Source organism: Sinocyclocheilus rhinocerous, unplaced genomic scaffold, assembly GCF_001515625.1.
Source record: "Sinocyclocheilus rhinocerous isolate Xijiao unplaced genomic scaffold, SAMN03320098_v1.1 scaffold314, whole genome shotgun sequence".
NCBI classification, from domain to species: domain Eukaryota; kingdom Metazoa; phylum Chordata; class Actinopteri; order Cypriniformes; family Cyprinidae; genus Sinocyclocheilus; species Sinocyclocheilus rhinocerous.
In genome coordinates, this window is record NW_015630021.1 from 2032833 (window position 1) to 2045110 (window position 12278).

General features: G+C 38.5%; 1 protein-coding gene and 1 pseudogene across 4 annotated transcripts in view; both read left to right on the forward strand.

The window, feature by feature from the left end:
• LOC107739551 (solute carrier family 52, riboflavin transporter, member 2-like) overlaps window positions 1–9161 on the forward strand; it is an 11412-nt gene extending 2251 nt beyond the window's left edge. For 2 of the 4 annotated variants that reach the window (XM_016551703.1, XM_016551704.1), the window contains 4 exons: window positions 5666–5803; window positions 5934–6786; window positions 7130–7253; window positions 7827–9161. In XM_016551703.1, coding sequence (XP_016407189.1) covers window positions 5674–5803; window positions 5934–6786; window positions 7130–7253; window positions 7827–8036 — 1317 coding nt within the window. In that variant the 5' untranslated portion in view covers window positions 5666–5673 and the 3' untranslated portion in view covers window positions 8037–9161. Of the gene's footprint in view, window positions 1–1801; window positions 4599–5665; window positions 5804–5933; window positions 6787–7129; window positions 7254–7826 lie in introns of those variants that run through there. The other 2 variants (XM_016551701.1, XM_016551702.1) reach the window with 1 other exon arrangement.
• Window positions 9162–10440: 1279 nt separating this feature from the next.
• Window positions 10441–12278, forward strand: part of LOC107739631 (riboflavin transporter 2-like) — a 2540-nt pseudogene continuing 702 nt past the window's right edge.

The window sequence follows — 12278 nt, forward strand, 5'->3', positions numbered from 1 at the left end:
ACCCCATTGGTAGCACGATTTATTGTAATGCTTTTTTCCTCAGCTGGTCAGAACAAACGTGGCAGACTTGTTACTTACTTGTTCAGATGACAATATACGGTGAAAATTCTTATTTGGGTCATATATTCCAAGACGTAGGCTAGAATCTGTGATTACTAAGTATAGGATTCACACCGGTGCGGTGACTGACTGCCACACATACTCCGTCCTCAAAACATTAGATTCATCCGCGCTGGAGCCGTGCCAGAGTACAACCCACGCAAGGAAGATAATTCCGCAAGTAACTGCAATTCCAGGTTTTCAAACAGAGATGCAAAACTTACGGACTGCAGCTTTAATATTTAAGAAATTTGAAATTATTTGAAAATGGATTAAAAAATAAATGTGTAAAATAAACATGTTTATACTTTAAATGACAACGTATTTTTCACAAATAAACAAATATTTAATAAAAATATAATTAAAAAGGAAGTAAACACTGTAACCAACAGGGCACTCAGTATTCTGGGAAGATTCTGTGCATTGGGAATCACATTTTTTCAAATAAAGCCATGGTAACACTCATTTTACATACATCACACAGTGAAAATGACATGAATATGATATTGGGCAAATGCATGAAGCGCAGCATAATTTAAAATCAAGAGTTTACAGTTTGTCGATCGCGTGTCTCACTGAAGCTGAACTCTCCTCCTGTCCGCATTCAATTCACACGGACCGACCGTCACGCAGAGCACACGTGATCATGCAAGATACAAATGCACACTTCATAAGATCTCACAGCTGGATTCGACTAGTCGTTATAATACTTTTTAAAATTTGTTTAACAGTTCTATCTGGTTATTAGACAGACTTCTGTCTGTGGACAGAACTGTTAATGACGACAGCTTAAAGGCAGAGTAAGTGATTTTTCAAAAACACTTTAGAAAACTGATTCGGGCCGAATCGCAAAACAAACTTGTAGCCAATCAGCAATAAGGGGCGTGTCTACTCGTGATGTGGAGGAGAGCGCGTTCAGTGCATGGGATGGACATTAGCCGAGCCGAGCGACAGAAAGATAGAGATGGCGGATAAAAAAACAAAAGAGGAAAACGTCTGCGGAAAGATAAGGCAAGAAGTAGGACCCGTGAAAATATCGGATCAGCTTTCCAGCGCTGGAGAGAACTCAAGGAGCGGAGGCCTGCGATCGGACGCCGAGGTTGCTTTGTTTCTTCTCAATAGGTGAGTAACACCGTGTCTACAACAGCTAAAGTCTGACTACACTGGACGCGATCAAACGACCGTTGAAAACCATTTGAAATTTGTGTCAGCACGTCATAAATAGAACCCGGCAGCAGTTTTCTGTCGGGATTTGTTGCGCCGCGCCGCTCACGTCCGTAGACACGGTGTAACATTGGTTTTGCTTTGTTTCACAGAACTAATCGTTGCCTGGGTTGCGTACGTATATGTGGGGCGGAGCTATCAAAATAGGGGCAAGACCCTTTTGGGGTAGGGGCGTGTTTGTTTTGGTGATTTCAAATATCAGTATTGGCTACCAGAAATCACTTACTCTGCCTTTAACAAGAGGGAGAATGTGAGCACTGTGTGTTCAGGCGATGCCATTCTCAGTGCCGTCAAAATAAAAGTCCCGCCACGAATGCATCGGCCAAACAGAAAAACTTATCGGCCAATGCCGATATGTGAAAAATGCCAAATATCGGCCGATATATCGGCCTTGGCGATATATCGGTCAACCACTAGAAAAACAAACAGCTTTTTAAAAAGTATCTTCTTTCTTACATTTGAAAACTATGTCTTTCAGAGGATGATTTTTACTCCAAGCTTGTTGACGACTTCCTTGGTGCTCATTATGGAGACCTGTTGGAGCTGGATGAAAAGCCCTGGAAAATCCGCATGTTGGTTCAGATTGGGCTGATGAGAGAGGAGCAAGAAATTTCATGGGTTGATTTAATTCAGTGGCTCCAAAAGATTATCCCAATGTTTCAGTCTGCTGATTTCCGAAGCTTGATTGAAAGAAACACCACGACAGCTTTAAGCTTAACCGGAGATGCCAGGCAGAACTTTCTTGAGTCGGATGTCAACTTTGAATTTGTTGGACCTATATGTGATAGTATCGGAATCGGAAGAAGAGATTTACTTGAAATGTCAGACTTTTCTGATCGTGCAAAATTAACTGGTCTCACAAACGGTCTAGTTCTCGAATTGACTAATTTTATTTCACGAGAGAAATTAGACCCTGTCGTCTTGGTGTCCTGGATTCGTAACTTTGAGCCTTTATTTTGTAGTGATGGCAAGATCCAACGAGCCTATAGGCTCCTACGGTCAAGTCTCAAAACTTTCCGAATACAGTACCGCAACAATCAGAGGAGCCGTGGATTGCTGGATGAGTTTCTTCAGAGTCCATTTGATCTTGCTCCTGAAGCTGATTCTGATGATATTGAATACAGGAGGGTGGCAATGATCAAAGCACATCTGAGGAAGAAAAGGCGCATTTCCAGGCATAAACCTATCTCTGCGGTCAAGGAGGAAGATGAACCCTTCCGTATTTCGCAAACAGATGTGACTCTGAAAAATCAGCATGTACCCAATCAAATGCCCCATGTTACACCATTCAGTGTAAAAAGGGAACAGGGATCACAGAGCCATCAAACACCAATACGGTCACTGGAAGATGTGGAAGAAGACCCAAGAACTGACACGGGTGACAATGTAACGCTTCTTGATATCTCTGTGCTGTCTTGGCAAAAGATTGCAGTCATGTATGGAGGAAAGAACGAAGCTGCTAAGGTGGTTTCAATGGATCTGCTACAAAATCACTTCTCTGCAATGCTGAAGGAAGATGCTAACCTAAGAACCTTCGATGACAAAGTCAAAGGAAGCACCTATCAACTAGTGTCACCTTTGAATTTCCTGCGTTACATCTGCCAATTCCTTTTCGAACTCATTGATGTAATTGAACAGCAAATGATGTCATTCGAAAAAGATATCATGAACACCACAGGCGAAAAACTCGGACGCGACAAGCACCCCAGATTTCAGAGTTTTGTCAACTTCGATGAGAGCGCCGTGACCCGTTACATTCACATGGCTTCTGAAATGTTATGTCCAAGCGAGGAGACCAACCCAAATTACCGCAGGCACTGGCTTGCTTTTTGCCTCGAAAGAAAAAACCCTTCCAGACTGCCTATTTATAGGTCAAATCGCGTCATTAACTACTTTGAAGCAGCTGCTGGACTCCTTCAACATCATGAAGATGTTGCTTTGTTTGTATCTGACTTGCAGCTTCTGAACGACGACTCGAATATCCTGTTGGAGAGCGTCAATGCTGATGCAAACGATGAGGCTTTGCAGGCCCTGGTCTGTGTGATTGCTGTTATCTACCTTAAAGTCTTGGGACCCTTTTGGCAGCTTCTGAAAAGTGATGGGGAATATCCTCTTTTCAGTAGATACATCCTTTGCCTGTACGAAAAGCTCTTGGAATGGTCGCAAGATGCAAGTTGCCTTTTGCAACCAGAAGCCTTTGTGAATGTATTCTTACAGGTTCCAATGCAAGAGGGGACTTTCGAAGGAGTGTTCAGATTGTGCCGTGATAATGCAGAGAACCAGTTCGGTACTCTGATAAAAACTTGTTTACAGAGGATGATGAAAGCCCTCGCAGCTGTACTAGAGGACAATCTTAAAGATTTCTTACCTGGTGGCAAACACTGCAAAGATCTGCCTACAGATATAACCGTTCAAATGGCAAACTGCACATTTTCACAGCTGATGGGTGAGTACCCCTTTGGTCATGCATACCCTTATGAGAAGAACAGGCCTGATAAAACACTTGGTCAGACTGAGGGTTCCGCTTCCGAAAATGCAGAACAAGAACCTGCTTCCCGAATGACAACAGATGAACCTAAATCAGCAGCAGTCACATTATCCCCTGCCAAAACCATTCAAAAACACTACTCCCTCTTTGACGGAGCAAATCTCAATGCCGCAAAAAAAATGAAGGTGTCTAGACTAAAGCAAAAAGCTCAGGATCACATTTATAGGAAAATGATTGTTGGAGCAGTTTCAAAATATGGAGGCCCATGTAAAAGCAAGCAAGACGTTGAACAATTGCTCACAAAACTAGAAGGTGCAAGCCATGCACATATACGTGAGGTCATTCGCTGTGAGCTGAACTACCAAAAGAGCATCTTGGGTTCCAGAGACAAAAAGCTAAATCACATATGGTTCTCTTTGAATGACATGGTTTCTACTCTGAAGGACGTCTTGCCAAATGAGAGAGTTATAATTACATCACCATCTGAAAATGTGCTTGATCACACTGAGATTCAAGAGACCCCGACCTAACCATCATCCCCAGATCCCCAAAGCACAGCCACTGGTCAGCAATCGCAATAAAGGAGCAGTATTGATATAAAGAAAACAAAGGTTTTTGGCCCTTGTTAGAGGGAGAACTTGGAATTTCTCTGATTGTTTTTTAAACTGATGAAAATGTTGAATACATGCTATTTGCATTAGTTTCTTGTTGTTGTTGTTTTTTCTCACATATGGTAAAGATCTTTGTTCTCAGATGTTCTCTTACTAACAAGCTTGTTCTCTTAAACCTAAGCGATTACTAGACTTATTAGTATCAAATTAGTTAATTGTTTTCTTTAATATTTGTCTTTTATAGAAGTTGCATTACAAAATAAATATGTTTGTAGCAATCTACTTGTCCTGACTTTTATTAAATAACAATGCTGCTACTACTACTACCACCAATAATAATAATAATAATAATAATAATAATTATTATTATTATTGATAATGTACTACATTATATTTATTTTACATACTGTATTGCATATATAGTATATATTTATATAATCTTATGTATATGTATATATGTACATAATATATAAATGTTCGGAATCACTATGAAATTGATGTTTTGTTACAAAATGTCCTTTTATTCACTAAGGATGCATTCATTTGAGAAAAAGTACAGTAAAGCATTTATAATGTTATAAATACGTATTTTAAATAAATGATGGTATTTAAATGTTCTGTTCATTAAAGAATCCTCCACTTTAAGCAATTAACATGGTACAGACCTTAGAATCATCCATCCATACTCTTTTTTTTTTTTTCATTATAATTTACCGTCCAATATTTAATTTATTTTTCCATTTCACACTTTTTTCAGCCAGTGTTACAAATGGATTTTTCTTTCCAACAGTTCAAAAGGCCTGCAGCATCTCATTTTTCTCTGTTGCTTGCTGAGTACTATTCATTTACGCAGAGCAAATTTTTAAATATAAAACAGGAAATTAATTTAAAAAAGCAATTATTCTTTTTATATGTATCTATACATATATTTTAAACATATTTTTATGTTTTAATATTTTCAATTTACATTTGCTATGTGCTGTACATTTTATATCTCATTGCTATATCTCTTTGCTGTATATAAGTGAACACTGAAAATTTAGCACTGACTGTTGAACAAGCATTTCAGTGATGATCATCACTGAGAAAGTGAGAAGTCATTAACGTTTATTAGTTTTAATTCAGTCTATATCAGATGACACAGTTTAGCATGAGGAAAGCCATTTACTTTGACTATTCTATTCCTTCAATACAGTCAAAAGAAAAACATGGATGCTCTAACTCAACTGTGCCCTTTTCTTAGACATATAAATGGCAGATACATGGTGGAATCATGCCATCGTTACACATATTCTGGTGGCCCTGTTTGGAATGGGCTCATGGATCTCTGTGAACTCATTATGGGTTGAGTTGCCGGTTGTTGTAGGTGTTCTACCTGAAGGTAAATAGTGTTTTAAGAACATAAAAAAACTTTAACATAAAATAAAACTTTAACGTGCCACAGCTGTACCTAGTAGATGCTGTATTTATCCTGATAATTGTAGAACTTAAAACATGTTCTTTCTTTACAGAGTGGAACTTGCCAGCCTATCTTTCAGTGCTGATTGCATTTGGGAATTTGGGTCCAGTGGTTGTGACTTTAACCCACCACTTTGCTCCAGGATGGCTGAATGAACGCATGGTCATCCACATCATACAAGTGCTAGCGGTGGTTGCAGCTGTGTTTCTTGCTCTCTTTTGGTCCCAGGTGGTCACAGTTGCTGGAGAGCCAAGATCTGTCCCATTCCTGCTGCTTACTTTTATCCTGTCATTTGTGTGCTGCACTTCCAACGTCACCTTCTTACCCTTCATGTTCCGTTACCCCCCGCAATACATCCGGACATTCTTTGTCGGACAGGGTCTTTGTGCACTCTTTCCCTGTGTGGTCGCTTTGGGGCAGGGTGTAGGGAAACTAGAGTGCAGTGAGACGGCCAATGGCACAAAGCCCCACTATCTCAAAGAAAACTTCCCAGCCCAAAACTTTTTCTGGTTCTTGTCTGTGATGCTGGCAGTTTCGGCCCTCTGTTTCCTGGCTCTGACATACAGAGTGGTCACTCTGACTACAGCAGAGGAAGTTCAAAAGACTGAGCAGGAAACAGTGAAAACGGAGGAAGAGACACACCCTTTACAAAATGAAGATTCCCCAGTTTCTGAGGAACAAGTTGAAGTTGAAAAACAGGCACCTGTTGTGGCCTTTTGGACATCACGCAATATATATCTGCTCCTGTTGCTGGGAATATCCAATGCTTTGACCAACGGTGTGCTGCCATCCGTGCAGAGTTTCGCCTGTCTGCCTTATGGCACCATGACCTTTCACCTCTCTGTCGTCTTGGGCAACATTGCAAACCCTCTGGTCTGCTTTGTGGCCATGTTTGTCCTACTTAGGTAAGTGAGTTAAAGTTCTTGATGCTTAGTGGTCCTGTTACTTTAAATCAGGGGTGTCCAAACCTGCTCCTGGAGGGCCACTGTCCTGCAGAGTTTAACTCCAACCCCAATTAAACACACCTGAACCAGCTAATCAAGGCCTTACTAGGCATAAGTTCCAGGCAGGTGTGTCGAGGCAAGTTGAAGCTAAACTCTGCAGGACAGTGGCCCTGCAGGACCACTCAGGAGTTTGGACACCCCTGATTTAAATTCTGCTCATGTACAATTTGTCATATTATTGTGTGGTATAAGTGTTGTTAATTGCGTTGAATTTTTAGAATTGAATTTGATGGTTTCATTATAGGTCCAGCATTGGTCTTGGTATGATGTCACTGGGAGGCTGTATTTTTGCTGCCTATCTTATGGCCTTGGCTGCGCTGAGTCCCTGTCCACCACTTTTAGGAAGTCAATCTGGCGTTGCTCTTGTGGTTAGTAACTCTGTGTCATTACTAAGTGGGAGAGGAACTAAGAACGAATCTCTCAAAATGTTAAAAGTGCTGAATACTTCACTCAGCTACCACATGCAAAAGTGGCGCAACTGTTTAGCGTATTATTCACCCCACTCTGTTTCATTGTTTCATTATTGTATCATCTCTAAAGATCTGATAAAGAAAAAGTTAAGATAATTGTTAAGATGCTTGAAAGATAAATATTGTGAAAAGGGGTCATTATAGCAATATTTCAAAGAAAAAAATCATAATGTGTTGGAGTCATCAAATCCTTTTATTTTAGTAGTTATGTGCAGTGGAAGTCTTTTATAATTAAAGATTTTGTAGGGTAAATGACAACGTGCCAATGATGCTCAATAGACCTCTATTTTCCTTTAATTATTGATTTATAATAATAAAAAAAAATGTATTCCTGACCACAAAGTCACCCATTCAGTCACCACACATAATACACAAATTATATGTAAATACAGTATATAAATAATTATATTAAATTACAATTCACATCAGGTTTGGTTTTTTAACAGAATTCTGTTATTTTTCTTCATTCAGATCATATCCTGGATCATCTTCACTGGCTTGTTCTCTTACCTGAAGGTTGTAGTTGGGACTCTGCTTCATGAAGCAGGGCATGCAGCTTTGCTCTGGTGTGGAGTCTTCATCCAGGCTGGCTCTCTTATTGGAGCACTCACGATGTTCCCTTTAGTCAGTGTGTACCAGGTCTTCCAGCGAGCCCAGGACTGCACAGACAACTGCAGTTAATATTGCAGCACTTGATTTTACATTCACCCCATGCCTTTATACAACAGCTTTAGGTGTGAATCTAAAATGGAAAAAGATGGTAGAACTGATGCCTTCACAGGACATTTCAAGTTAATGTCAATGCAGAAAGAGTTGCACTTGATCACATTGCATATCTTTGTGTTACCCGATGGAACATTGAGAATGTAAAGAATATGTGGTTGATACATCACGTCACTTTGAATGTGTGTGTGAACACCTTGACCTTGATCTAGATTAAGTGAGAAGTGTTTTCATGCAACAAGACAAGACATCTGTGGTTGGAAATCAGAGCAGGTCTGATTTCATAATGGAAAACCTCAGTGTCAGCATGTCAGCAATTGTTTAGACCAGAAATCAGAAGTCAGCAATCTGTAACTACAATATTCACCATCTAAGGAGTAGACTTATACTATATGCTTCATCTGTGTATAATTATACACAGTATTTCGTTTATTCCCACCAGCAAACTGTTCAATTGTTGATGAATGCAAATCAGGTAAGTTTATATTGTTCCTAACTGGAATAACTATGCTTTTTATGACTCCAAGATGAAATTGTGTTTTGATGACCATAAGCAAAATATGTATATTATCACATTCCAGTATTTCTGGATTTATATTTAAACACTCAACTTTGTCTGCTGAATATCTGGTTTTGTTTAGTTAAAAATTTTAGTTTTAATGTACATGCAGAGTCTAAATGTACTATCGACAATATGTCTAACTTATCTGCCATGTGTGATGCTGCCATGTTTTACCCTTTTGATTTTGAATATTTTAGATGTGAGGCCAGTATTTTAATTAAGGTTAATCTCATTTGGCAACTGCTGTTATCTGACTTTTGTGACATTTATCAACATTTTCAAAAAATTGTTGTGTGCAATTTTTTGGCATTTAGCACTAATTATTCTTGGCACTAATTGCATACATTCAGAATTTATATTTTATAAAACGGGTTTAAATCAGATTTAGTTTTATGAGAGCTGGAGATATATGTGTTGAGCACTAACTGCATTCCTGACGTCTCTAATTAAAGCCTTTATTTAAACTCTATTCATTAACTGTGCACGGTATTAACATGCTGTTGATACTTTGTCGATGAAGATGTGAGAAAAAGAAAAAAACTCTTTACATTTAAAAGGCAATGAGGCTAAAAATATTATATGTCATCATAGAACTATAATAGTTCTATGATGCCATATAATATTTTCAGCCTCATTGCCTTTTAAATATAAATATTTTTTTTCTCACATAGAAGTTATATGCTGTTTTTAATTGTTCACATGTTCTTATGCACTTTTTATGTGCCGTTGTTATAAGATTTCAGAGCTTTGTAAGTAATTAAATGGTTCATTTGACAACAGAGAAATGTGAGTGTGATATGAAAAAAAGTTGAGTTTAAAAACGGACCTATAAGCTATAGAAATGTAAATGTAAACTACTAGTCCACAAGGTTTTTTTTTTTGGCATCAGCAGTTGTATTGTAGTCACTTTTTTCCTACATTCTTACATAATATAATGGTTATAGTTAAACTTTCACTGAAGCTGTGATTGGCCTGCTTAGCAAAGGAAAATTTTGTTACATTTCCTGCCAGAATGTACATAAAGAAACAGCTCTCATTGCTTTGCTGATGATGTTTTTATCCCCAAAATACGAATTTTAATGTTGCATTTTTATTAACAAATGTATGATTAATGTTATTCTGAATGATATACCTGCATTGTAATAAATGATCTACAAATTACACACATATATACATATGTACATATATATATTTGACCAGTTTAGGTGAACTGATAGCAATACAATGAAAGCTTAAATAAAAAAAGGAGGGGAGGGGGGGTGGGTAAATATATGATTATAGTTTTATTGCTATGACAGTTTTACACCAGTTGGGCCCATTTTCATGATCTCAACTAGGGTCCCTGCAAACCCCCTGCTAACTGAACTCTAATTTGTACTTTGATAGGCTTTCTACAAATAAGCACAATCTTCCTGACTTTGTTCCTTAAATACATTGGCACGACATCAAAGAATTAGTAAGACGATGCTCCAGCAGATGTTACTGAATAACTTTATATTAGGAGATGCTTCTTATCCAAAGTTTAAGTGCACTGACTGAAAGGTCAATCCCCTGGAGTGCCCCTGGATTAAATGTCTTGCTCAAGGACATAATGCTGAGTCTTCTCTAACATTACAGCTGAATAAATAAACTTGACTGCACCAAATTTGGAATTTAAAGATAAAGTGGCTCCAAGTAGAACTGCAAAAATAATGTCTGTCATTGAACGAAATTCTCTTGGTTACTAACTTTACTGTAATCGTTTGTCTTTTCTGAAGACAGTAAGGCTACAAAGTCTGAGGGATGCTGATCTAAATCACCATGGCCATGTCTATCCTCACCCATGTTTTGGCTGGCCTGTTTGGCATGGGCTCCTAGGTCACCATCTGTGGTCTGTGGGTGGAGCTGCCTCTAATCGTTCCACAGGTACCTAAGGGTTGGTATATTCCCTCCTACATCTCCATTATTGTCCAACTGGCCAACATCGGACCTCTGTTTGTCACATTAATGCACCGCTTCCACCCAGGAACGCTCAACGAAACTGCAGTTATCTATTTTATTGTTGGTTTCGGGATACTTGCAAGCCTTTTCCTGGCTTTCTTCTGGAGTGAGACGGTAGTGGTGCAAGGTGTGGAGCACAGCGTTCCTCTCCTGCTCTTCATCTTCTTTATCCCAATAGTGGACTGCACCTCTTCGGTGACGTTCCTTCCCTTCATGATGCAGCTCAAGGCGGAGTATCTCATGACTTACTATGTAGGAGAAGGCCTGAGTGGTCTTGTCCCAGTTTTAGTGGCGATGGTTCAAGGTGTAGGTGTGGTGGAATGTGTCAATGCATCTCAAATCCTCAAATCCAATGAAACACATCTTAACGGATCTGAAAGAGACGCTAACTACCTTGTGCCTCGCTACCAACCAGCTATCTTTTCAGTTGAAGCCTATTTTTTTTCCTGATGGCTATGATGGTGGTTTGTTTGGTGGCATTCATACTTTTGAACTACCATCCAGCTGTGACGCGTGAGCGTCCCAATAACATAAATGGAAATGGAGATCTCATACTGCGCTGGAAAAACAAGAAATCTGAACAGAAACCAATGATGCATTTTGGAAAGGCTATTCAGAAGCCCAGGAGCACACGCACACATGGATGCAAGTGATATACATCTACATTATCCCGGCATGGGTGACCGCTCTGACTAATACCGGTTTGGCGTCAGTGCAGTCGTACTCATGTTTACCATATGGAGACCAGGCCTATCACTGGTCAGCTACTATGGCGAATGTTGCCAATCCTATAGCATGTTTTACACTCAAAGGTGAGTTACATCATGAACAATAGCGATTTTATGGACACTAACTGAATTCATAGTGAAATAAATGAAAAATAACTGCTTTTTACACAGCTACTTACCAATCAAATAAGTATGTGGACATAAAATATAGACGAGTTTAAAAAAAGAAAGATAGATAGATAGATAGATAGATAGACAGACAGACGGACGGACGGATGATATAATTTTTTGAAGAAGAAATTACTTTTTTATTTAGTTTAGCAAAAGTGATAGTAAATACTTTTGCCTAAAAAAAATCATTTTCTAATAAATGCTGTTCTTTTGAACTGTGTTTACTAAATCCTGGCCAAATGAGCACCAAATTAGCATATTAGAAGGATCATGTGACACTGAAATTTCTGCTGAACATTCAGCTTTGCCATCACAAAAATTAATTACATTAAAACAATGTAAAAACATTTATTATATATTTTAACTAGATGAGTAAAGTTTGAAAATAAACTTTGATGTTGTCTTGAGAAAGCATAATCTGAAAGTTTAAAATAGATAGATGGATGGATGGATAGATAGATATATGGGTGGATGGGTAGATAAATAGATACTGTAGGTACAATGGCTATAAACATACTTAAAGGCAGGGTTGGGCAAAGATACATCAAAATGTATTTTAAAATAAAATACCAAATACCTTAATTTTAAGTGTATCAAAATAAACTACAAAATACAGCAGCCGCACCAAGTATCAAAATAAACTACTGTATTTTTGTATTTTAAAAAGTAAAAAAAAAATACTTTTACAAGGGAGCATGAAATTTCTTCACAAAACTTCCATCAATTGGCCTATTTGATCTATCTCTTCACCAATACACT